This window comes from Heterodontus francisci, chromosome 4 (assembly GCF_036365525.1).
Source record: "Heterodontus francisci isolate sHetFra1 chromosome 4, sHetFra1.hap1, whole genome shotgun sequence".
In the NCBI taxonomy this organism is placed as follows: domain Eukaryota; kingdom Metazoa; phylum Chordata; class Chondrichthyes; order Heterodontiformes; family Heterodontidae; genus Heterodontus; species Heterodontus francisci.
Window position 1 is genome coordinate 123,980,449 of NC_090374.1, and position 25,823 is coordinate 124,006,271.

A 25,823-nucleotide genomic window follows, 5' to 3' on the forward strand; every position below is an offset into this window, starting at 1 on the left:
GGGGAATAAATTCGGGATGGAAGATGTCGGACTGGAAGTCTAACATCTTGTTGTCCCTTCCGCATTTTACTGTCGGCGGTTGACCTGGAGGACGTACTTCGCACATCCACGTGGCAGGAAGGCAATTCAGGTATTTAAGAGCTCAATAGACAGCAATTTTATTCACTGGGTCTGATTTAACTAATGGGAATCACAGTGCCTCAGAGCCTCACCTAGTTAAAGGAGGCGGGAGCTTAGTGCTGGCTTCACTAGGAAGCCATTGGGTGAGGCAGCATCACATGGCAGGGAGGTTGGAGGAGGGAAGGCATTGGGAATCACTGTCATGAGTGGGGGCAAAGGTGCCAGCATTGTGGGAGAGTGAAACCAGGGTACTATTGGGACAGTGCCATCTCATCCGAGGTGACAAGTGAGGCAAGGGGAGGTGCTGTTTGCTGTGAAGGCCTTGTACTCAGGGAGAGGCAACCTGTCATGGCCTCATTCCCTAGCTTCGGGGCCCCCATTGAGGAGGAGGAGGAGCAGAATAGAGGGAGAGGGGTTCAGGCACGGGCATGGGCACATCAGCAACTTTAGGAGGGCCAGCCCCAGGAATGGAATACCAGAGAAGGACATAAAGGGCATGCCAACTGCCTCCTTCATGCAGAGGAAGCAACCCTCCCGAGAAAGTCTACCAACCAAGGCTCAACTACCTACGGATGTACGAGCAGTAGTTTCTCCAAAGACTCTGCCTCTCCAGGGAGGCCATCACTGAACTGTGTGCCGTGATGCAGGATGAGCTGAGCCCCATGGGACTTGGTGGACACCCGATGCCACTGTCATTGAAGGGCACCGTGGCGCTGAACTTCTATGCCACCAGATCATTACAGGAATCTAATGGAGATCACCAATGCCCCGTTCAAGATGGTCAGCAACTATGTGTACTTACACACCGATCCAAACAGTCAAGCTGAGAGGGCAATAGTGTTCAGAGTCATTGCTGGATTCCCCCAAGTGCAGGGTGTGATAGATTATACGCATGTGCCCATCAAGGCTCCCACTGGCTAGCCTGCAGCCTTCATCAACAGAAAGGGCTTCCACTCGTTCAATGTGCAACCAGTCTGCAACCACCACAAACGGATCCTACAGGTGTGTGCAAGGTTCCCAGGAAGCAGCCACAATGCTTACATACTTCGGCAGTGTCAGGTACTAGAGCTTTTCCATCCCCCCTGTGCACCTTCAAGGATGGATATCAGGAGACAAGGGCTACCACTGAGGACATGGCAACTGACACCTATGAGGAACCCATGCACAGATGTCAACCCATCGAGCAGGCTATTGGTCTCCTGAGTATGTGGTTCAGGTGCCTAGATCGATCTGGTGGAGCCCTTCAGTATGTTAAATTCCAGAAAACTTGTTGTGGAAGGATGATGCTGGAGCCTATCTTTACTCAGTTTCACATTTATTGTACAAAGTAAAAGGATTACAAACATTTAGCTCCTCACTTGAAAATCTCCATCAGTCTCACTAAGTGTCTGCTCACTAAGTATGACCCCAATTAACACCCTCCTCCTGCATATAATTAAACAATTGACAGATTAACAGATTCCCTTCTTTCTTTTATAATAAAACTTATATTAACATACTAAACAACATTTCAAAATAAATTCCATATTATGTACAAAGTATTACATTGTGAGACATCCCTCCTCTAGCACCCCTAACAATTTCCTTGTACTAGCATTTCTTTTTGTGAAACAATCAAATAGCTGATGACTTGCATCTACCCATTTAAGTTTTGAAATTTCCTTTCCAGCATTTGTTTCAATCCAGCAAGGTCAATACATGGTCTTTTCTCACTCACACCTTTTGTCGAGTGGACATTATCCCACAAAGAACGATTATCCACATAACATTCAATGGGTATCCTATCTTCAGTATGTCCCTTGTTCAGAATTTCACCCAAAATATTTGACAAATAGAACCCATATCTGTTGCCTCCACAAGACCCAGTGTTTCTGCAGCTGAAGTGCTTTTAACAAAACATTTTATTTTCTTAGCTTGCCCCGCTAAAGACCAACATTTCCCATTTTCACCTATCAGAAATATTATGAAACCAGCTGCACTCAAATACCCATCAGGAAGATCAGCATGTGAAGCATCACTAAAAATGATGAGCTTCATGTTCTTTGGGTCACCAAAGGATGGGATCTCCAGTACACATTTCTCCAGCTTTAATTTTTTAAAATGTTTTATTTGCCCTGAAAACATTCTTAACTTTCCGATGTTTCATCATTATGCTTAACTCCAGCACATCAAAACTAGCATGAGGTCTAGTCTGATAGCACAACTAGTTTAATTGACCAATCAAACTTCACAATTGCTCAATCTCAGCTTTAGGTAGATCATCATCTTTCTGTGATGGCCTAGCACGGTTAACAGGGATGGGAGTAACAGTCTCTAAATAGGATTGTTGATTTAAAGTTATTCCAGACTTAGTCTGCTTAATATCTAAACCAATATATTTAAAGGCCCCACAAGCCTCACTCCCAATCTTAAATTCTGCTCTAACCTTATGAATAACATATTTCTCAACATATGCAGTGCCACCCCATAAGAAATCATCAACATGCATCATGAAGATGCCTGAAAGTTTCCCTTTATGATACCGATAAAACATTGCAGGATCTGCTTTTAGTTGAACACAACCAATTTGCAACAAAACAGATCTCACTGAGAAATACCACACCTTGGAAACATCATTAAGGCCATAGACGCACTTGTTCAGTTTCCATAATTATCCTTCTGCATCTGCTGGCTCTTATGTAGTTTCAGAAATACTTCTCTCCGAAAAGTATCACCCTGCAAAAATGCCGCTTTTATGTCAATAGATCTAAACTCCTATGACTATGTGGCCAAAAGAGCTAAAAAGATTTTCAAGATTACTTTTCCAGCTGTAGGAGATCCCACTCTAATATCAGTATCACCCAATCGGTCTTCTAAATCCCTTGCAACTAGCCTTGCTTTAGCCTTATAAGTCCCATTGGGAAAGACTTTTTCAGTACAAATCCATCTTCGTGACAAGTCTGGCTGTGCCCTACCTGGTACCTCAGAATAGACTCCAAACTCTCTCCAGCTCTCTAATTCCTTATGTTTTGCTTCTCTTATTAGTTTATCCTCAAGTTTATTGGCAGCCATTAAAACTTCATGGTCATGAGGACTTCTGCTTCAAGTTCTATTCCGAGACTGCTCTCTAGCCTTGTTTCATCGTGGAATTTGCTCAAACCACGGCCTCTGTTAGCACTTTGATGTCCTACAGGACTACTGCTAGAAGATTTCCCTCTCGCACTTTATCGGAGGCTTTTTCTCCTGTTAGTGATCGCTTCCTTATGCAAGAGTCACTTCCATACCCACTATTAGAACTTTCACTGTGCTTTCTTACCCTCCACTCTTTCACCCCATTCTGTCGGTCATGGACCTTGCTTCTTGGCCATCATCTTGAACATTTAACCATTATTTAAAGTAGCCTGTATATTTTCCTTCACCTCCCACAATTGTTGCATCCCTCCATTTATTAGACGCCTCTTGAATAGATGTCACCGAGTACCTACTCGGGGCAATTGTCCTTTGGATGCAATAGCTCTTTCCTGAGCGTCATGACTCCTCCCATTGCAATCCAACTCTTGATCGACCTCATTCTGTTCCTCAGGACCTTCCTCACAAAACACATGAGGATTTGAGGTACAAGGTGCATTGTTTCCCTCTATCAACTGCTCAGATTCTGAGATTTTGTAATCAACCCCAATCAATTGCGAGGAATGAACCTTAACAGTTTGATTTCCATGTCTTACCATCACGACCGATTACTTTACCAGGGCCCTTCCATTCCCTATGGCCCTCTCTTTTATAATACATCAAATCTCCTGATTTAAATTCCACCTCAGATGATCTTATACGATGCCTCAGGGCTCTGCAAACTTTCTCAGAGACCTCAGCATTGATGAAAGCCCGTCTCCCTTCATGCAAAGCATTCAAATGTGCAGAAAAAATTTAACTAATTGTAGTACCTTCTAGAGCAGGGGGACTGTAGCACAGTATAGAAGGCAATTTCGGATTCCACCCATAGACCAATTGATCAGGACGATATCCTGCAACCATCTGAAGCAAATTCTTTGCATGAATCGCCCATGCCAGGGCAGTTGTCAACTTGCAGTTTGGCTGGTCAGCTAAGATTTTATGCAGCATTTCATCAACCACTGTGTGATTCCTTTCACACAGCCCATTGCTGAAAGGACTTTGAGCTGCGGTATTCATAACCATAATTTTATGTTTTCACACATTTCTCTGAACTCGTCATTGGCAAATTCTCCTTCATTATCAGTTAGAATCTTAGCTGGTGCCCCAAGTCCAATCCCTATCCCTTTCCCCATGATTTTATCTATAATCACCCGTTTGTCCTTACAATTTATTATTGTAGAAAGACTAAATCTAGTTGCTAGGTCTATAAAATGTAGAATGAAAATAATCTTGTCTTTGTCCCATACCTTTAAACCCATGGCAACTACCTTGTTAAAGTCACGTGCCAATGGAAGGCTGACAATAGGATGTGATGGTGTCCTCCAATACTTTTTACAGATTTCACACTTTCCACTAGTCTCTTCTATTATTCTTGTATACCAGGGTTGTCCAACCTTTTCGGGCGGAGGGCCACATTACGATTTCTGCTTGGCCCGGGGGGCCGGTGAGCAAATTTCAAAAGATTAAGGCATTAAAAAATGTATCTTACGAATCAAAACAACAACAAATATGTGTTTTTATGAAGCAGCTTTATGTGAGAAGACTAATTTATTGACTTACTATCTCGTCACTCTATTGAAAACTGATTTAGTGACATACCTTGTTTTTGCTTGCATAAGTAGTCAAGCTCTGCCCGCAGACTTGATGTAGCGATGCAGAGTATTCTGGACAGATGTCCCATCTTTCAGGACTGAGATCTCTCTCTCTGTCTCTGTCTCTCTCTGTGTTCCCCACTTTGTGTTGTTCCCCCTCTCTGTGTCGTCCTCGCTCTCTCTGTTCCCCCCATTCTCTCTGTCCTCCATCTCTCACTCTGTTTTCCCACTACTCTCTCTCTCTGTTTCCCGTTCTTTGTTTCCCCTCTCTCTCACTCTGCTTTTCCCCCACTGCTCTCTGTCCCCTTCTCTTTGTTTCCCCCTGTCTCTTTGTTTTCCCCCACTCTCTCTGTACCCCCTCTCCCTCGCTCTGTCCCCCCTCTCTCTGCTTCCCCCTTGCTCTCTGTTTCCCCCTCGCTCTCTGCTTCCCCCTCTCTCTCTATCTGTGTTTTCCCCTCTCTCTCTCTCTGTTTTCCTCCTCCTCTCTCTCTTTCTCTGTTTTCCCCCTCTCTCTGACAGTTGCACTAAGCAGGAGTGCTCAGCACAGCAGCTTTGTGGTTTGTCAGTTTGTTTATAAACGTCGCGCTGAGTTTCACAGCTGACAGCTACTGAAGCAGGAATGCGCTTCCCAACATCGGACAGATTCGGGGTTTTCCAACAGGCTTTTCAAAAAATATGAAAAACCCTGAATCAGTCCAATGTTGGGAAGCACGTTCCTGCTTCAGCAGCTGTCATCTGTGAAACTGACAATGTGATGCTTTTAAAAAGGCCACTTTGCAGGAAGACAAAGAGAAATTTCCCATCTCCATTCATGGAGCTTTGGCAAGGATAAGGAATGGCCGCGGGCCGGATGGAAACCTTTGCCGGGCCTGATTTTGGCCCGCAGGCTGTATGTTGGACAACCCTGTTGTGTACTCTTCATCAATCACAACTGCATCCTTTGGAAGGGTTTTTAATCTCTGACAAGAAGGGTGAGCAAATTGTCTGTGTAACTTTAAGACAATTTGCTTTTTACCTCTTATCACCTGATGCCATTAACATTTCTCTAACACTCTCACTAGAAACACAGGTTTTGTTAAGTGTATACAATAATGCCCTCACTGGGTAAACTGCAAATTCACTGACTTTACAAAAACAATTGTATTATCATGCTTCAAGTTTCATTTGTGCCTTTTTCAGTAAAGGTATCTTACTAGAGATTACATCAGTACTGATAAAGTGGTTTACTCTAGCTATTTTACATGGAATTACTATTCTCTTCAGTGACTTCAATGCGTTGTCATCACCAAACCTAAATCTACTTTTATACTCCTTAACCTTGAGTCGATCCTCATTATTGAGTGACTCCAGATAACATTGTAATCAATCAGTGCAAGCACTATCTAATAGAGCACAGTTGAACAAATCCTCAAGTAACACATTCATCACAGGACTAAAACTCCTTGTGACTAGTGCAATTCATTCAGATTCATCATTATCTTCATCTTCTGCCTCAGAATTCTCAGTGTCATGTGTTATTTTGAGGACTCTGCCTCTTGGCTTTGGACAGTTCATTGCATAATGGGGCGGCACAGTGGCTCAGTGGTTCGCACCGCAGCCTCACAGCTCCAGCGACCCGGGTTCGATTCTGGGTACTGCCTGTGCGGAGTTTGCAAGTTCTCCCTGTGTCTGCGTAGGTTTTCTCCGGGTGCTCCGGTTTCCTCCCACCTCCAAAAGACTTGCAGGTTGATAGGTAAATTGGCCATTGTAAATTGCCCCTAGTGTAGGTAGGTGGTAGGAGAATGGTGGGGATGTGGTAGAGAATATGGGGTTAGTGTAGGCTTAGTACAAATGGGTGGTTATTGGTCGGCACTGGCTCGGTGGGTCGAAGGGCCTGTTTCAGTGCTGTATCTCTAAATAAATTTTTTTTAAATAATGATACTTTGAATCACACCTGAAGCATCTATTAACTGTTCCTTGGACATTTCTGGGATTAATTTGCCTATGATTGCTGTTACAATTCTGTCTTCTGCTACAATAGTCAGACCTGCTAAAGGTGCTTTCACCTTCATTCTTCCTGTTTTTAACACTTACATTGTACTTATGCCTGCATCCAGTATGTAGACTATTTTGAAATCCAGTAAACATTGAGTGCTCCATTCTTTGTGTCACCACAGAATGCCGTGTTTGTTTTCCCAGGGCTGCAGAAAATGACTGTTTCCCCAGGAATTTCTTTAAGGCAGCAGATATCTGATCTGACGGAGACTTTGTCCAAGAACCGAACTCCAGTTAGAACAAGGAGCCTGTCCATTTGCGCCACCCTAGCACAACCCAGCAATTTAAATGCCAGCACTGAGCCAGGGATCTCCAGATTGAATTTCCTCAATCTTATATACAGTCTGTTGAAGTCCATGATATATTCCTCCATTGAATAACCACCTGTTTTCTGAAATCTATCAAAGTCTGACCATGCCTCATATGCATTCAACAGGTCATCTTTCTTGTAAATTTCATCCAAGAATTCTAACAGAAGATCCAAACCTTTATCAGTATCCAGCTGACGAGCATCCAGTTCACAAAACACTTTACTTCTGATTTTACTTTTGGTAGCAAGTGCCAACACCAAGGCCATTCCTTGTTTCCTCTTTGGTAGAGATATAACCCATGTCCACATATCCACTTCATTCTTCCACTGGTCATATGGTTCAGACTTAGAACATTGAAGGGTAATCATACCTTCACAATTTACACTTACTTCCTGCCATATTTTCCACAATAGCCAGTGAGATTTTAGTTTTCTCCAAAAAAAATCCTAGTTTCCAAGCTTCAGCTTTAGGCAACCATCCACTGCCATGTTAAATTCCAGAAAGCATGTTGTGGAAGGATGATGCTGGAGCCTATCTTTACTCAGTTTCACATTTATTGTGCAGAGTAAAAGTATTACAAACATGTAGCACCTCACTCAAAACCTCCACCAGTCTCAGTAATTGCCTGCTTATAAGTGCTCAAGTAAGACCCCGATTAACACCCTCCACCTGCATATAATTAAACAATTGGTACACAATTAATAGATTAACACAGTATGCTCAGCGAGGTGCATGGTGGTCTGCTGTGCACTGCACAACATAAAGCTACAGAGGGGGATGCATTGACCAGTGAGGATATTGTGGTGTTCAATGCCTCCTCCTCTGATGAGGATGTGGAGGTGGATGCCGCCCAGACAGTGCCAGGTGAAGGGCCCGAGATACAGCAGAAAATGTGCCATGAAATACATGCAAGAGAGGCACAAGACGCCCTTATACATTCACTTTTCCTATGACCCTTAGCACTTCTGGAACCACACCAATAAAGCCTTATCTTTAAGCAGCCCTGTTGTCACTCCTTCCTTCTGCACTTGAGCGCCCATCACCCAGGTGCCCATCGCTCCGTGGCAAGGTCGAAGTGTTGCATGCTCATGGCTTGGTCCCTCACTTCCAGCCTCTTGAGAGGCAGGGCTTAAATGAAGTCCCAAAGGGCATCAACAATAGGAAGGAGATGCAGTGAGATAACATAATTTCTTTATTATGCGTGACACCAAACACAACTCTATCCATTTAGAATGTACATTCACCCACGAACCCTTCAGTGCATTTATGTGCTCTTATTAAATCTTTTTGAGGTGCTCCTATGTGGTGCTCCCCCTGTGCTGTCAGTTGAGGTGTAGGCAGACTGCTGACCTTGCTGCCCTACGGCTTTAAGTGCCTGAGGCTGGAAGGCTCCCGGCCTACTGAGGGCCTCCTGCAGGGGTGCAGGACCCTCCTCTGTCGTCAGGGTTGATGGAGGCACCAACAGAAACCACACCCACTTCCAGTCCTTACATTGGGACTTGCAGCCTCCGATAAAAATTCAGCCCAGAAACTATTTCCTCGGGTGGGGGAATCCAGAACAAGGGGGTATAATAAAATTAGACCTAGGACATCTAAGAGTGAAATCAAGAAGCACTATCACACAAAGAGTAAGCGGAATCTGGAACTTTCTTCTCAAAAGGCTGTGGATGCTAGGTCAATTGAAATTTTAAAGTCTGAGATCTGTAGTTTTTGTTGGGTAGGGGTAACAAGAGGCATGGAGCAAAGGTGGATAAATGCAGTTGAGGTACAGAATAACCATGATCTAATTAAATGGCAGAACAGTATTGAAGGGTTGACTTCCTGGTCCTATCTTCCTATGTTCCTACATATTGGATTGGGGCTTGAACCTATAATCTTTTGACTTTGAGAGCTAAATTAAGATTTAATAAACATAGCCAACTGAGATGAATTATCACATCTAGTCTTGGACCCTGGAAATAGTACAAGAGCATTACTGAAGGCAAATGATACAGATATAGAGATAGAATTTCCATTTGGTCGGGAGGCAAGCAGGCAGGCACAGATATTACAAGACATCGATGTCTCACATGGTTGTAGTCAGCATGACGAGCCCAGCTGTGGAGTCTCTTTACCCACAGAAGGATACGACACTGAATAAAAGAGATGGATTTGAAGACCAGTTTTCAGCGCAATGGCCAAATGAGCACAAAAGATCAGGGAATTTCAAACATTAGTGAGTTACTCCCAAAGCCATTTATTTTAGGGTTTTTCATGATCTTTTATATTAGTTCAAGATATACTTTGCTTGGATCAGGACCTCCCCACAAAACTGGCCACAGTCCCAGGTCGACATAGCAAGATTCTGTGATTGCGCTGGTTAGGGGACTCTCTTCAAAATGCACTCATTTTCTTAGACATCAAGGCACATTTTAAATGATTTTACATACCAAACAAATTGAATCTACTAAGAATCTGACTTGTTCTCACCAGTGAAACTAATAAGGGGTTCAGTGCAGCGTTTTTTCATTAAAAAGCAAGTTGCTCACAGGTGGAAAACTGGATACTCTTATTAAAAATGCCTATTTATTGTGAGAAACCCATTTTCAGCTGAATTAATAAAACTGCACCAGGTTAACTCTCTGAAATATAGCAATGATTATTTTTTAATGGTTACTGGAAGATTTTAAGTTTGTGGCTGTGAAAATGTATTTTAGCGAAACTTGAACGATAAGCAAACCAGAACAAACTCGAGTGCATTTTGAGTGCAACTTCTCGATTGTGGCCAAAGCAGAAAGCCCCATTGTAAATAACTGATTGAAAAGTTGTAAAACCTATAGAGAATGAGAAGCTTTTTGATCATTTGACAAAGGTTGGGGTGGGGGTGGCCCGGGTTCAAGTGAGGGCAGGGAGATAAAGCCCCAAAAAGTGGCAATGGGTTGGAAATCCAACATGATCCCACGCACTTCCAGGTTTAACCAGGATGCATTTGGAGTTGAGCAGGAACCCCCTTTGGAGCTGTCAGCTGAGTAATTTCAATATTTAAATAGGTAATGTATTGTGATTTAACCCAGGATTCTGGCTTTAACAGCCAGCACATGGGTTTGTCGAGCTGTGTGAAACTTGCCAGGGTCAACATGGAAACAAACGAACTTATTAGTGAGAGGCAGCATGGTGTTGTGAAGGGGAGGTCGTGTCTCACTAATTTGATTGAGTTTTTTGAGGAAGTGACGAAGATGATTGATGAAGGAAGGGCAGTGGATATTGTCTATATGGACTTCAGTAAAGCCTTTGACAAGGTCCCTCATGGCAGACTGGTACAAAAGGTGAAGTCACATGGGATCAGAGGTGAACTGGCAAGATGGACACAGAACTGGCTCGGTCATAGAAGACAGAGGGTAGCAGTGGAAGGGTGCTTTTCTGAATGGAGGGCTGTGACTAGTGGTGTTCTGCAGAGATCAGTGCTGGGATCTTTGCTGTTTGCAGTATATATAAATGATTTGGAGGAAAATGTAGCTGGTCTGATTAGTAAGTTTGCAGACGACACAAAGATTGGTGGAGTTGCGGATAGTGATGAGGATTGTCAGAGGATACAGCAGGATATAGATCGGTTGGAGACTTGGGTGGAGAAATGGCAGATGGAGTTTAATCCGAACAAATGTGAGGTAATGCATTTTGGAAGATCTAATGCAGGTGGGAAGTATACAGTAAATGGCAGAACCCTTAGGAGTATTGACAGGCAGAGAAATCTGGGCGTACAGGTCCACAGGTCACTGAAAGTGGCAACGCAGGTGCATAAGGTAGTCAAGAAGGCATACGGCATGCTTGCCTTCATCGGTCGGGGCATAGAGTATAAAAATTGGCAAGTCATGCTGCAGCTGTACAGAACCTTAGTTAGGCCACACTTAGAATATTGCGTGCAATTCTGGTCGCCACACAACCAGAAGGACGTGGAGGCTTTGGAGAGGGTACAGAAGAGGTTTACCAGGATGTTGCCTGGTCTGGAGGGCATTAGCTATGAGGAGAGGTTGGATAAACTTGGATTGTTTTCACTGGAACGACGGAGGTGGAGGGGCGACATGATAGAGGTTTACAAAGTTATGAACGGCATGGACAGAGTGGATAGTCAGAAGCTTTTTCCCAGGGTGGAAAAGTCAGTTACTAGGGGACATAGGTTTAAGGTGCGAGGGGCAAAGTTCAGAGGGGATGTGCGAGGCAAGTTCTTTACACAGAGGGTGGTGAGTGCCTGGAACTTGCTGCTGGGGGAGGTGGTGGAAGCAAGTACGATAGCGACGTTTAAGAGGCATCTTGACAAATACATGAATAGGATGGGAATAGAGGGATACGGTCTCCGGAAGTGCAGAAGGTTTTAGTTTAGGCAGGCATCAAGATCGGCGCAGGCTTGGAGTGCTGAATGGCCTGTTCCTGTGCTGTACTGTTCTTTGTTCTTTGTTTTAGCACCATAACCAACAGCACTAGGAGCAGCAGGAGCAAAAGCAGCAGCAGCGGCTTCCTTCTCCTCAGCCAGGCCACTTCATAGGACAGAGTGGTTGTACATAGAGATCCAGCTTCAAGGAAGTGATACCCTCAACATAGGGTCTATGGGCAAAGGATCAGCTTTCTCAATAGGCTGCACTTGCTGACAACGCAGCCACTAGGTGGTGCAGTACCGGCACATTTAGAAATGCAGCCTCATCGACATAAATGTCACTGTCTGCGACGACTCAGGCAGCTGCCAGTAATAAAAATAGCGCTGCTCAATTGGACACAAAAAATATTGAACCAAATCCCCATCACCCCTCAATGGCTGCAATCGCTGCCTCCACACACCACAACATTACCCCGCTCCCTCTCGTGATTGCCACTTCTGTTCCCTGTTCCCTCCGCAGAGATCGTCACCGCAATCACCGCATTCAGTTCCCTGCTCCCTCCTGCACCCGTCTTCTTGGCACTCCCTTCCACTGCTTCAGATTGCTTGCCACTCCATCCCGCCATCCCAACTGCTTGCCGCTCTATTGCGCCGTTCTCTCCTGCGCCTGTCTGCTTGCTGTTCCCTCTCCACCTTGCTCACCGGAGAAGCGGCGGAGTGGGGGGCGGGGGGGAGGTGGGTGGTGCGGGTGAAAGCGGGGTGCTAGCAGCGAGGCAGGAAGCGAGCAGCGGGATGGAGTGGTGAGCAGGCGGGCACGGGAGAGAATGTCTGGAGGGAGTGGGGAAGAGTAGTGGCAATTGAGGCGCCGATTGTTGGAGGGAGCGGGATGCTGTTGGAGGAGATGGAGGTGGTCATAGAGGGGTGAAGCAACATGTGACGTTATTATATCTGACATCATTACGTGGTGATATTGATGCACGCATGCTCAAACCCATACTGACAAATGTTCGGACACACTGATGATATCGGTGATCCCTCTGCACACGCTCTATGTTGTCAAGAAACACTCCATTCTCGATATGTCTGAGCACCAGTGAGTCAAAAGGCTCTGGCTTTCACAGCAGGTTGTTGCTGACATCTTCAGCCTCCTGGAGCAAGGACCCCTAACCAGTGGCGCGGTGGGCACGCATTGTTAGTGGCTGTCAAGGTGGCTATGACTGGAGTGCCATCCCGGTTCTCTGTCTTTCCCTGGAGTTTTGCACACTCTTTCCTTGCAAGGAGAGATAGCAGAGAGTTAAGAGTGTGAGAAATGAAATGTGTTGAGCAGAGGCAATGACACCAATGGTGGAGGGTGACCAAGAGACTTGGGTGTGAGATGGCAATAAGATAAGGGTGAGTGTCAGTCATGGCTATTCAGCTGGGGATGTGAGGAGGTGCCTGGACAGAAAGGAATGAGAGGAGCAGCCAAGTGTGTTGGTCTGAAGAGTGCTTTGCAGGAGAACGCTGGGGTAGTCAGAGTGTGGGGGTTGGCACCTGAAAGTGGGATGCCACTCACCTTCCTTGCCCTCTTGGGGCACTTTATCCAGGTTCAAGAGACCACACTCCCAATGCGCATTTCCTCGGCCACATGCACCCACATCTGCTAGGTTTGAGAGGTTGGCCTTTTCCTTCCGTATTTGGGAAACATCACTTCACTTCAGTCCCTCAGATCCCACAGCAGGACCTCCAGGGAAGTGTTGGAGACCAGAGGGTGGGGGTGGGAGGGCAGCCTTCCCACATCTCCTTTCCTTTCCTGTGGTTGCTGAAGCCTCAGGAATCAATGTACAATTCAATCACTCTGACACCTGCCGGGGTCCCTTTAATTAGAAATCCTCCCTTTGCTAGATGCAGGTCATCATCACAGAATCACAAAATCACAGACATGCTACAGTGCAGAAGGAGGCCATTCAGCAAATCCTGTCCGCACTGGCTCTCCGAATGAGTAGTTCACGTAATGCCATTTCCCGCCTTCTCCCCATAACCCTGCATATTCTTTCTTTTCAGATAACAGCTTAATTCCCTTTCGTTGGCCTCGATTGAAAGCCCGCCCTCTGTTATTGGTCGGGAAACCCCGAAGCGGGATTCTAATGCCGCGACTGAGTTAAAGAGCCATTTCAATGACAAGCAGATTCCGGACTCACAGCTGCCCCCACCACACAACACACCCCCTCCCCTCCCCACCCCAACCCTGCAAGCGGGCCTCTTATATTAAAATTCTGCACTTGGTGATTGTCTTTGGGCATATTTAGATCACAAGCTTAACTTTGGTTCAATGATTTCTGCTTGATACAGATCTAAACTTGCAGTGCAAATCAGAGTCAGAACTTGAACTAGTTCTGGAGTGAAACCAGGTGGGACTCACTAGGTGATGCAGTGTCGCAGCACTTCAGTTAGACACTGCATGGAGAGTAATCCAATGTTGATGTAAGTTCCTATTGGCAAGGTCAGCACAGAAGTAAGAAATTGCCAAGTAGAAAACTCAGGGAAAAAAGTGAAGGCTCAGATTTTGTGGTCAGTGGCAAAACAACAGCACTCATCGCTGACCTCAAAGAAAGCTATCTACAAAGATTTAGCAATGTCTGTGGCATGGATTTCATTTTTCCCATGTTAGTTTGAATCTGATGCCATGTAAAGGGGATCACCAGGCATCCAGCAACAGCAATCAAGCAGGATAAGCAGCCAATCACATTGAAGAATTCTCACAGACAGAAAACCAGGAAGTAAAATGCACTGATTATCCTTCACTATATATAAATTTTACAAAGAGCAAAATAAAGATTGGGACACACACACACACACATTAGAAGCTGAAATATCATAAACAAACTTATAAAAAATGATAATTTATATATATAAATAACAAAATTATGGAAGTTTTATCATAATGGAAAAATTTGGCATTACATAAATATAAAATTAGTTTTCCAGGACCAGAGAGGTAATTCAATAGTAGTTATGACTTAGTACACCATTAAAAACCCAATTACACCTCATTAACAAAGCATAACCTTTCCAGGAGTTTTTAACAGCAATATTACAGCATAAAATGCAAGTTCTCGTCAGTTCAGTGATTTCTATTTGATTTCCCTCTGCCCAGGCTTTAACAGCGCATAGAATTACTGACTGCAACTTCTGGATTTCTATGTTTAACTGCACATGTGTGAACTCCCGAAATGCTGTCAGTTTCAGATGATTAATGATGGTGAGTGCCAACAGTTTCACCGTCATTATGTTCTCTTTGGCCTCCTTGTCTCGAGAGACAATGGGTAAGCGCCTGGAGGTGGTCAGTGGTGTGTGGAGCAGCACCTGGAGTGGCTATAAAGGCCAATTCTAGAGTGACAGAGTCTTCCACAGGTGCTGCAGAAAAATTTGTTTGTCGGGGCTGTTACACAGTTGGCTCTCTCCTTGCGCCTCTGTCTTTTTTCCTGCCAACTGCTAAGTCTCTTCGACTCGCCACACTTTAGCCCCACCTTTATGGCTGCCCGCCCAACAGTTTCACCGTCATTATGTAAGACTCTTAAAAAGGGGGTCTCACTTTCTTCTAATGTCCTGACCTCGTACTGAGTATCAATCACATGAAACAGACTTTGGATACAATTTCCACTTTATGTGGAACACCTTTATTAACTTACCAAACAATAGTATATACTTACAACACTAGTTGCTTAGTAGATCCGCATACAGAAACTCGCTCCCGGATGGTCAGGTCCGCTGAACGATGTTCCACAAGACTTCCTGTGACTGACCAAGTCACACTTCCTGGCTGCAGCAACAATGTCCTTGTGAGCTACCTTTCTGACCCTTGTGACTTGACATCTAAGGCAATGTTTTGAATTGGGTCATCCGATTGGGTTTCAGTGCCTTATTAATCCCACCCTAGCTATGCAAGGTCATATCCAGCTTTCAGCAGGGGGGGAGGTCGTAGGTGCATACCACCCATGGATGTGATATCTGCATCTTGATAAGGCAGGAAGGCAAGAAAGAAACCATTCACACATATTTCAAAGGCCATTGTCCATGAGTGTGGTTGTAGACAGGCTGTTTGATGTAGTAACAGCCCAGGCTACCACATCACTGGCATGTCCTGATTCATCTGTCTGTGTGTATATATGTGAGGTCTTAGTTCACTTACATTCTCTTTTATTTTTAAAAAGTCCAAATGAACCCCAGTGATGATGTCTTCGGTCAGAATTCTTTTCCCTTCGTCCTGATGTCCTTCGCCTCCATGTCTTCACCACCTGGGTGCGCTCCACACGCTGGTCCACACCACAACTGGTTACATTTTACTTATGAACAGAAATACAGGAGATATTAACAAATGCCTCACAGCAGAACAAAAATACAAGAGATAGCCAATCCAAATGCCTTACAGTTACTAGTATAAAATCTAAGCCTATAATTCTGTATTTAACATAGCTAACAAGTAACCATAAGAGGAACTGAAATTCAGTATTTATAATTCAAATTGTTCTTTTTCTAACTGCAGACTTCTTAACCCACAGATAAAAAGCGTCAGTGGAAGACTCCAAAATGGCTCCTATTGTTGTTGTTTATGATCTGTCTTCTGTAAGAAACGTATGGGAAGGAAGAATAAAAAAACATAAAGAACGGCAAAGAAGAGAGAGGGAAAGACAGGAGAAAAGTGCATTAGCAAAGTAAGTTGTGTTTGTTGTTTGTACCAAAGCAATTCATGAGCCAAAAATGCTAACTGCAATTCTAAGATGCTGATCTGTTCTGCTTAAGCAATGTCCAAGTTTTTTGTTAAAGTAAATTCAATAGCAACCAAGTCATGAACTGCATCACTGGCAAAAACATACACATTTGGCACAATCTCTCTCTGATTATGGCTTGAAAGGGTCAAATTTAAAGTTTTAAAATAATTCATACACTAGTGAAAGGCAACACTGGTTCATAATGATGTTATAGAATTTCCATCTACTAATATTTTAAGATATGATGGGAATAATTGGATAAGACCCCAAAATAGGTATGGGGATTGCGATGTGCAATTAAACTGTGCCTGCTAATGTAAAAGATAGTAGCATGCTAAATGCGCTGCTGAATGGCTACATATCTCAGCAGGGGGCCCAAGTTTGTGCAAGGCTAGCACCAGTTAAGGCTAGCCTGCACTACTTATAGCAAGCCTGCACTTCTTAACAGGTAGGTACATTCTGGCTGGAGCAGGTGCTGGACGTGGCTGGGGTAGAATGTCTAACCTGCAAGAACAGTGAATATGGTGCAACAGGAGAGAGAGTATTCTCCAAGGTTCTGTGACGCATTACTAGAGGTCTTGGTGCAGGAGGTGGACAGGAGGAGAAATGTCCTCTATCCACAGGGAACCAGGAGACCCACCAGACAGACACTGTGAAGATAGTGGGAGCAGATAGCTATCGCAGTCATTTCCAGGAGTGTAGTCCAAAGGACCTGGATGCAATGCTACAAGAAGTTCGCTTACCTCACACGAGTGGTCAAGGTCAGTGAATACATCTTCAAATGCCATATCCTTATAAATGAACTACTAGCCTCACACATTGCTCCATTCACCACCCCGATTTCGCTCACCTATCAACATTCTCTATCAAACACAACTCATACTTCACATTCATAGCTTCACCTGATCCTCTCGCATGTAACAGTGCTGCAAATCCCTCACCCACAATCTCATAGCTTGCGCACAGTCAGATATTCAACAATGACAGGCTTACCACCAAAACACATTGCTCCACACTCACTAACACACTTCCCTCTTTTGCAGGACAAGGTGACACAAAACCGCAGGCAGCAGCACCTAAACGGCAGGGGTGCATGTCCTCACCTCGATGGGGGAGACTATGCTGGAAATCATTGGAGTGGCTACAGTTGAGGCCGTGGCTAGTGGCGGGGCTGAAACCATTGAAAATGACGGTATGTTCCTACCTAGTCCACCTTCTCACATCCCACTGCCCCCTAGCTGCAGATGATCTAAGCATCCACCTCTTGCTTTCCCTGCCTTTCCTCACTGCATTCCGACCCTAGTGCCTTTCAGATACACAAGACCTGCCAGTTGACCAGGCAGTGGTACCGACATGAAGTCCAGGAGGAATGAGAGCCTGATGATGAAACACCATCGCTCAATCTCACGTTCACAGCAACCAGCTCAGATACTGATTTAGATTTTGGCAGAGCAGCCCAACCCTGCTAGTAATGGGCCTTTTGGCTGAAATTTACAGGAGCCAGCCAATTAAGAGGGTGCCTCTGGGATTGGTGTCCAATTAGATACAGCAGGCAGGAGGAGCTGTCAGAACCCGATGAAGGCTGATTATTTAAAACAACACCGGCAGCACACACACTGGCGGACTCTGAGATGTGGACAGTAAATTATCAGAGGCAGAAGGAGGAGGGAGATGGATGCCAGAAGGGGAGGTGTAGCCCCATGATGCACTGCCGTGCCACTTGAGGTCATGGTGGAAGCTGTGAGGGTACAGAGGCACCTTTTCCTTCCAGAGAATGGCAGGAGGCCAGCCATAGAGCAGAGTACGTGGAACGCACATTCCCCGTGTAAGGTCAGAGCCTTAAATGTTAATATTAATACAATCGTTTATCTCTCCAACTGGCCTCAATGGAATGACACCAAGTTCCTCTTTCTGTAAACTGTCCACTTGCTTCAAGGAATTGCTCCTGTCAGCACTAGCCTTACACAATGGCAGGCACATTGAATACCTTTATAGTGCAATGATGGTGGGTTGAGCCTTCAATGACTGCTCACCGTACACCTGCCTTCTTTACCTTGCCATGTTGCCGACACCATATGCGACCCATGCACCGTTGGGAAAGAGCCATTGCACCTGTAGAATGACTCTTTATTAGCTTCTTAGTTGTCCTAATTGACTTTGTGTTTCACCCACAGGGGTTCCCAATCTCACTGGCAACCCACCCATAGGAAACCCGAAGGGAGGCGGAAAGACATTGGGTTACCGACCCAAGTCTCTTTTCCCTATTTTCCTTGCTCCCACCCTCCTTCAAACCCTCCTCCAATGGCCTAGGAATATTCCCTCCAGTGAATCACCGGCCATGAATGGGCTGCAGCCAGGTTAGAGGCAAAGGGTCACACAGGTCTCAACACCCGAGAGGGTGAGGTCACATGCAAGTTCTGCTGCAGAGGTCTCAGGTGGGGACTTTGATGGGATGGCATACAGAAAAAGGTTGATTGGTATGCACAATGCTTGGTGCATTGGCTGGCCTGCCAGAAAGCCTGATATCACTGACAAGGAGAATGGAGGAGTCCATTACTAAATTGGCACAGGGCTTTGCACAGACCTTGGAGCCCATCCTTTCTAGTGTAGAAGTGGCAGCCAATTCCACGAGAACACTTGCAGACCCAACCATAAAGCAGGTTTGATGGCTGATGTCTCAGCTTCCATTACAGCACAAGCAAAAGCCACACAACGTCTGTGTGCTGCAGTGGAAGCTCAGACTGAGGTCATGCAATCTCAGCTTGACACCATGCAAGCCTAGCTTGCTGCCATGCAGGTTCAGACTGTTGCCATCATATCTGCTGGTATAAGTGCTTCAAGAGGCCTACAGGGTCTCACAGCAGTACAGCAATCTGTCCTCAAACACATTGCTAGAGTTGCTGAGACACCATCCTGGGAGACTGGTAATGGCACTGTAGAGCTCGAACCTGCTGTCCTCTCTCAGGATGACAGATTTAGTTCTCCCACCCATCACTCCACCACTGCCTGAGAGTCATAGAGTCATAGAGTTATACAGCACAGAAACAGGCCCTTCGGCCCATCGTATCTGTGCCAGCCATCAAGCACCTAACTATTCTAATCCCATTTTCCAGCACTTGGCCCGTAGCCTTGTATGCTATGGCGTTTCAAATGCTCATCTAAATACTTCTTAAATGTTGTGAGGGTTCCTGCCTCTACCACCACTTCAAGCAGTGTGTTCTAGATTCCAACCACCCTCTGGGTGAAATTTTTTTTCCTCAAATCCCCTCTAAACCTCCTGTCCCTTACCTTAAATCTATGTCCCCTTGTTATTGACCCCTCTGCTAAGGGAAAAAGTATCTTACTATCTAACCTATCAATGCCCCTCATAATGTTGTATACCTCAATAATTTCCCCCTCATCCTTCTCTGTTCTAAGGAAAACAACCCTAGCCTTTTCAGTCTCTCTTCATAGCTTAAATGCTCCAGCCTAGACAACATCCTGGTGAATCTCCTCTGCACCCTCTCCAGTGCAATCACATCCTTCTGATAGTGTGGTGCCCGGAACTGTACACAGTGTTGCCTGTCAGCCAGCCAGCCCAGACTGCTCCCACCCATCCCAAGAGGGAATCTTTCTAAATCGGGACTTTCAGGGCCAGACTTACTCAAGAACATCTTCCAAGGCCATTGGCAGTTCCCCCTCTGAAAGTCAGCAGTCTTCCACCAGCCATGCTGCAGCCACTGGGGAGTAACTGCATAGGAGCACTCGGCCAGGCAAAGGCACCCACAAGACAGGCACTAAGGAAATGCACATTTTGATTATTGACTTTTGTACTGAATATTGAATGATTTGTTGGATAAAGTTGGTTTGGAATAGTTATTTTGTGGTGGCATTTATTTCAGTATTGTGGTCAAGAGGACATTAAGGTGGTCAGTGAGAGAGGGAAGGCAAGGTGTGGGACTGTTTTGGAATGGGGTATTGGGGCTGCGTTTACTGGTGCCGCAGTCAGCTGAGCCGATCACAGACAATCCAGGCAGAAAGGGGATGTATTACTTGCCTCCTCCCTTCCTCCTGCTCCTCCTCCTCAGTTTCTCACCATATACCTGGCTGCAAGGGCTATGCCATCATGATGGCAAGGTTGTGCAGGATACAGCAGACCATGACGAATCGTGACATGCACTCTGGTGAGTATGGCAGGGCTTCTCCAAAGTGGTCCAGGCAGCGAAAGTGTTGCTTGAGAACCCCAATGATCTTCTCTATGATGTTTCATGTGGGAGCATAGCTCTCATTATATGCATGTTGTCCACATGTGGTTGGGTTGTGCATCAGAGTTCTGAGCCATTGTCAGCGGATAGCCCTTGTCACCCAGCAGCCACCCTCTGGTTTGACATGGTAGCTCAAATACTGTTGAACAGCGGACTGGCACGGAATAATTGCTTCATGACTGCTGCCAGGATAATGGGCATTCACCTACATGATATGCTGAGTATGGTCGTACCAACTGCACATTCAGGGAGAACATCTCTACTTTTAAATGTGGCACCTGCAAAGACATGTGATGGTGCCCGGCACCACGGAGAAGCCCATAATCCTGGCAAAATCACATGCCTTTCTCTGGTCAGAGAGAATGTTATATAATACCCTCTCCTGGCATAAACAGCATCAGTCACCTTCCTTATACTATAGTGGATGGCTGGAAGATGTTACAAATGTTGCCTTCTCCAGCCTGGAAAGATCGGGACACAAAGTAATTCATGGCCACGGTCACCCTCACATCCACTGGCGATGCCCTGCTCCAAAGCTGCAGGTCCACCTGCAAGAGGTGGCAGAGCTCAGTGAGCACCTCCTTCATAAAATAGAGATGTCATACACCCTGTTCCTTGCTTAGGTCAAGGTAAGAAATATGCTTCCTCAAGATCCTGGGTAGATAGGGCCACCTGCTAACAGCTCTCCTCCCTCTCCTCCTCTTCCCACAGTGAGCAACTTGTCCTGCTTAATGTTGCCTCTGCTCAATCTCCCCGTCATGTTGCAGGCCAAGGCGGATGGTCCACCATGTGCAACACCACTCCCTGTAAACTTCACCAACATTAAATAGTACTAGAAAATGCACAGCAATTTTACTCAGACAGAAATTAATCAGCAACTAACCTGAGGGCGGTTGATGATCCCTTTAAATAGCGCTAGTGGGAGGGTCCTTCCTGCTGCTGAATTCATGTCAGCTGTGCGTGTTTAAGGGAGGATGTTAGCTGGAGCAGTGAGGTCAAAAACAACAGCGCTAGTGTCAGTTCAGTGTACTTCTGGCACACGCTTCTTATGCCCCTGCTAATGCTCTCACCCAAACAACATCCAGTGCAGCCTGCACCGGAAGTATGCACGCAGCAGTGGTGCCATCTTGGTATCAAAATGGTGCACATTGTACTCAATCTATGGGCGCTATGGAGCCAAGTATTGGGGCTATGATTTTGAATTTACATCAGTTTGTGCAAAAATTTTTTAAATCTCATCTCATTTTATCATCTTTTATTTAAGGATTAATGAGGAGTGGACGCTGAGACTTGAACGTCGAAGGAGAACCATTAACAAGTATATTCAGCAGAGAAAAGATCTAATGAATGGTGAAGTGCATGTTCAAATGAACCATTTAACTAGCCCTGAAAAAGACACTCAGCTCGTCGGATATGGAAACCTAATTTTACCAGAATCACGAAAGAACATCACAATTGAGGACAAAAGATTTATATTTGAACTGCAAGGAATAGAGTGGAAGGTTTGTGTTCAAAAAAATCTTCCTGTTAGAAAATACATTAATCATATTTATAAGACTGGAGTGAGGTAATCAAAAGAAGTTTGAGATCTAGCCTGGGCTGAATGGATGAAAAGTCTCGTTGATTAATTGAAGTGAGTTGGGCAAACTGACTCCAGTGTTTCATGTGTGCTGGCCAACATAAAATTGCTTATAATGTATTATTAAATTTATACGTACTCAGACAATCTGTAAAGCAAAATCAGGTTATTAAGTTAACAGGCCAACTAAGTGTGATTTTATGGATCGGATTGAATTTTATAAAGGACGCACAGGTCTCACGGGGCTTCAGAGGCTCGTCTCCTTGGAGGCGGCAGAGCATGGCTGACCTCAAGGGGAGGCCATCAGGAAGGCAACCATCGAGGGCCTGGCAGGGCCACAAAGGGCATCGTGTCAGGAGAGAGGGGAAGGTTGGTTGAGCTGCAGGGGGTGCTGTTACAAATAGGGCAATGGGCAAGTGACACCTGGGCAAGGCTCACAAGTAGGGGCAAGAGGAGGCCACTGGCAGGAAGGGACTGCCTTTCAGGGAGAGGCCACCTATACTGGGCCTCATTCATCTCGGCTTCGTGGATCCCATCGGAGCCAAGGTACAGCAGAGGAGGAGGGACGGCCAGACACCTGTAATGGCACCGCAACAGCCCGTGAGCCCACAGGAGGGTCAGCAGCAGCTTCTGGACACTGCAGAAGGCCACAGAGGAGAGAGAGGTTGCTGTCCCATGCAGAAGGAGGTACCCTCCAGAGAGGATCTGCAGGTCGAGGCTCAACTATATGCAGATATCCCAGAGGATATCTACACCTCTCCAGGGAGGCTGTGACGGACTTGTGTGCCATGATGCAGGATGAGCTGTAGCCCAGGGGATTTGTTGGGAATCCAATGCCAGTGGCCCCGAAGATCACTGTGGTGCTGAACTTCACCACCAATGGATAATTCCAGGGATCCACAGGGGACACATGTGGGATCTCACAGTCAGCGGCACATCGGTACATCAAGGAGGTCACCAATGCCCTGTTCAGGAGGGCTGGAAACTATATGCACCTCCTCACGGATCCCAACTCTCAAGCTGAGAGGGCCATCGGGTTTGGGGCCTCTGCTGTATTCCCCGAAGCGCAGGGTGTCATCGATTGCATACACGTGGCTATCAAAACTCCAGAATATTCGCCAGTAGTCTTCATCAACAGGAAGAGCTTCCACTCCCTCAATGTACAACTGGTCTGCAACCACCATAACTGGATCCTGTAGGCCTATACACACTTCCTGGAAAGTTGCCACAATGTCTGCATTTTGAGGCAGTACCAGGCGCCAGAGCTTTTCTGCCCTCCCTTCAGAGATGGATCCTTGGAGACAACAGCTACCTACTGAGGACATGGCTACTGATGCCTGTGAGGAGCCCACACACAGATGCAGAGGTGGTACAATGCTTGCCAAGGGACAACGTGAGCTACTATGGAGCAGACTATTGGTCTGCTGAAGATGAGATTCAGTTGCCTGTATCAGCTTGGTGGACTCCTTCAGTATGCCCCAGCAAGGATCTCACATGTCGTAGTGGTCTGCTGTGCGCTGCAGAGAGGGGAGCTGATGAGCAACGAGGTAAGTGAGGAGTGGGTTCCTCCTCGGATGATGAGGATGTGGAGGGGAAGATGGGTAAGCCACGCCAGATGAAGGAACCCAGGGGTAACAGGAGGACCATGAGAGACGCGCAAGGGAGGCTCGTGATGCCCTTATATATTCGCATTTCCTTTTATCCTTACTGCCCTTGCACCTTTACCAATAAAGTCCTTTATGCAGCCATGTTGGTGCCTTCCTTCCTTAAGGAGGCATTGGCCTATTGAACATCTGTGCAGAGCAGATCTGGTGAAGGTCCAGAGTTGACCCCTTGCAACATGTTCTATCGCCTCCAGCCTCTTAATAGAGGCTGGGCTGCAGTGAAAGGCCAAAGGCTTAATGGAAGAGAAAGGGAGGGAATCCATGCTTAGCAGAAAAGATTTATTCACATTAAGCCTGCAGACTGCCTTTTCATCTGAGACATACACTCACCCGTAATAAGCCCATGATTCTATGTGCGCGTCTTAATTCTCTTCTGTGAACTCCTATGCAGTGCTGCTCCTGCACTGTCAGCTGAAGTGGAAGCTGGCAGCAGACCTTGCTGCCCCATGGCTAGGAATGGCCATGGTGGTCATCCTCTGGATGCCTTAGGCCTGGAGGGCTTAGGCACGCTGAGGACCTCGAGCACAGAAGCACTCTGGCTGTCGGCAGAGATGTTGGAGGAAGTGGTGACACTTGCAGAGGGGCAGAGGAGCAGCTGCCCACACCAGGAGCCCCCTGGGAAAAGCCCCAATCTGCAGGAGGCAGTCGCTCCTCATCCCTAGCAAGGCAGATTTCTGCCTCCCTGCTAAGCAGACAGGGTAAAGGACCTGGTGGTAACTCAAGGTCGCCTGGCCCCTCTCACTACTGCCGTGTGCCCATGGTCAGGATGAGGGTATGGAGGTCTGCACGAATATCCAGCAGCCACTGAGTGCTCTGCTGGATGTGGCTCTCCATCAGAACCACCAGTCTCTCAATGGAGGGTGCCACTCGTGCACCAATCAGAGACACTGCCGAGCTGAAGGCCTGGATGGACTCCTCCACTGTCCGCACTTGTACACACATTGCCTCTGGTATCTCTGCCAGATGTTGCCATAGTTCTCGCTGCAGCTGCAACATTTCCCATGATCCTGCCAACACCAGAAGCTCAGCATGGGCCTGGGGCTCAGCATAAGTCTGACCTCCACAATCCTCCGACTGTCAGAGGCCTGGACTGTCGCAGCCTCCATCAGCTCCCGGGCTCGTGTGCGCGGTGCTCACCAGCTTGTTGCCCAGATCTAAATTTGAGCACAAACCCATCAAGGTGTGAGTATCTGCACTGGTGGAGGGTCCAGGAATATGAGGTGCCGTTGGACCCACTGAAGCTCCTTTCTCCCCTTCGGAGGCGGCAGGTTCTCCCAAGGATTCAGAAGCTCACTGATTTGGCACTGTTTGACCTGCATGAGTGAACAGAGACATGTAAGGGTCAAGGTCCTGCCCTCCTGCTATAGCACACAACCCTGAGATTCAGACCCCTGTGGGCACCGGATGCCTGATGAGCAGCATGGCTCCATCACTACAGATGTAGCCTTGTGCCCCATGGCGACCTTACTCACTGTCTTGGGAAGGTGCCCTGCTTCTCCATCCACAATGCTCTGACCGTCTTGCAGCCCAGCCAGCTCCATGGCCTCCTCCTCCATCGGTATTAAATTATGCAGCATGGGCAGCCCAGCACCAGTCTTGGCCCACTCTCTCCAATTATGTGCTATCTTCTCCTACAGACAGAAGGAAGGGAGATGTTGGTTTCCCAGCAACATCAATCCCAATACAAAGGCTGCTAGCAGTGCAGCTGCCACCGACAGGGGCACACAGTCAGTTCCTGCATGTGTCCCTTTTACAGGGACCCTTTAAAAATGGCGCCAGCACCTGCCGAGTCAACTCCTGATGCCGTGCGCCCCACCTCTGGGCCCGACTCCGATCACGCAATTGGTTGGATGTCACAGCTCATTAGGCTAAATTGGCCGGCTGCATGTGATTAAGCAGCCTGCCCCCAATGTGCCATGCGCCCGGTTTCGGTCCCCATGGCGGGACTGGCATCTCGCGAATAAAATTCGGCCCTTGATGTCTAAAATATGAATATGCTTTGATCCTCATCACTCATTCATTGACATTCT

The 25,823-nt window shown here is 46.4% G+C and overlaps 1 protein-coding gene across 1 annotated transcript in view; it reads left to right on the top strand.

The window, feature by feature from the left end:
* The first annotated feature begins 16,124 nt into the window (after window positions 1-16,124).
* The window catches only part of lrrc2 (leucine rich repeat containing 2), a 91,058-nt gene continuing 81,359 nt past the window's right edge, over window positions 16,125-25,823 (top strand). Inside the window, exons 1-2 of the mRNA XM_068029018.1 lie at window positions 16,125-16,249; window positions 21,815-22,052. Coding sequence (XP_067885119.1) covers window positions 16,125-16,249; window positions 21,815-22,052 — 363 coding nt within the window. The remainder of the gene's footprint in view (window positions 16,250-21,814; window positions 22,053-25,823) is intronic.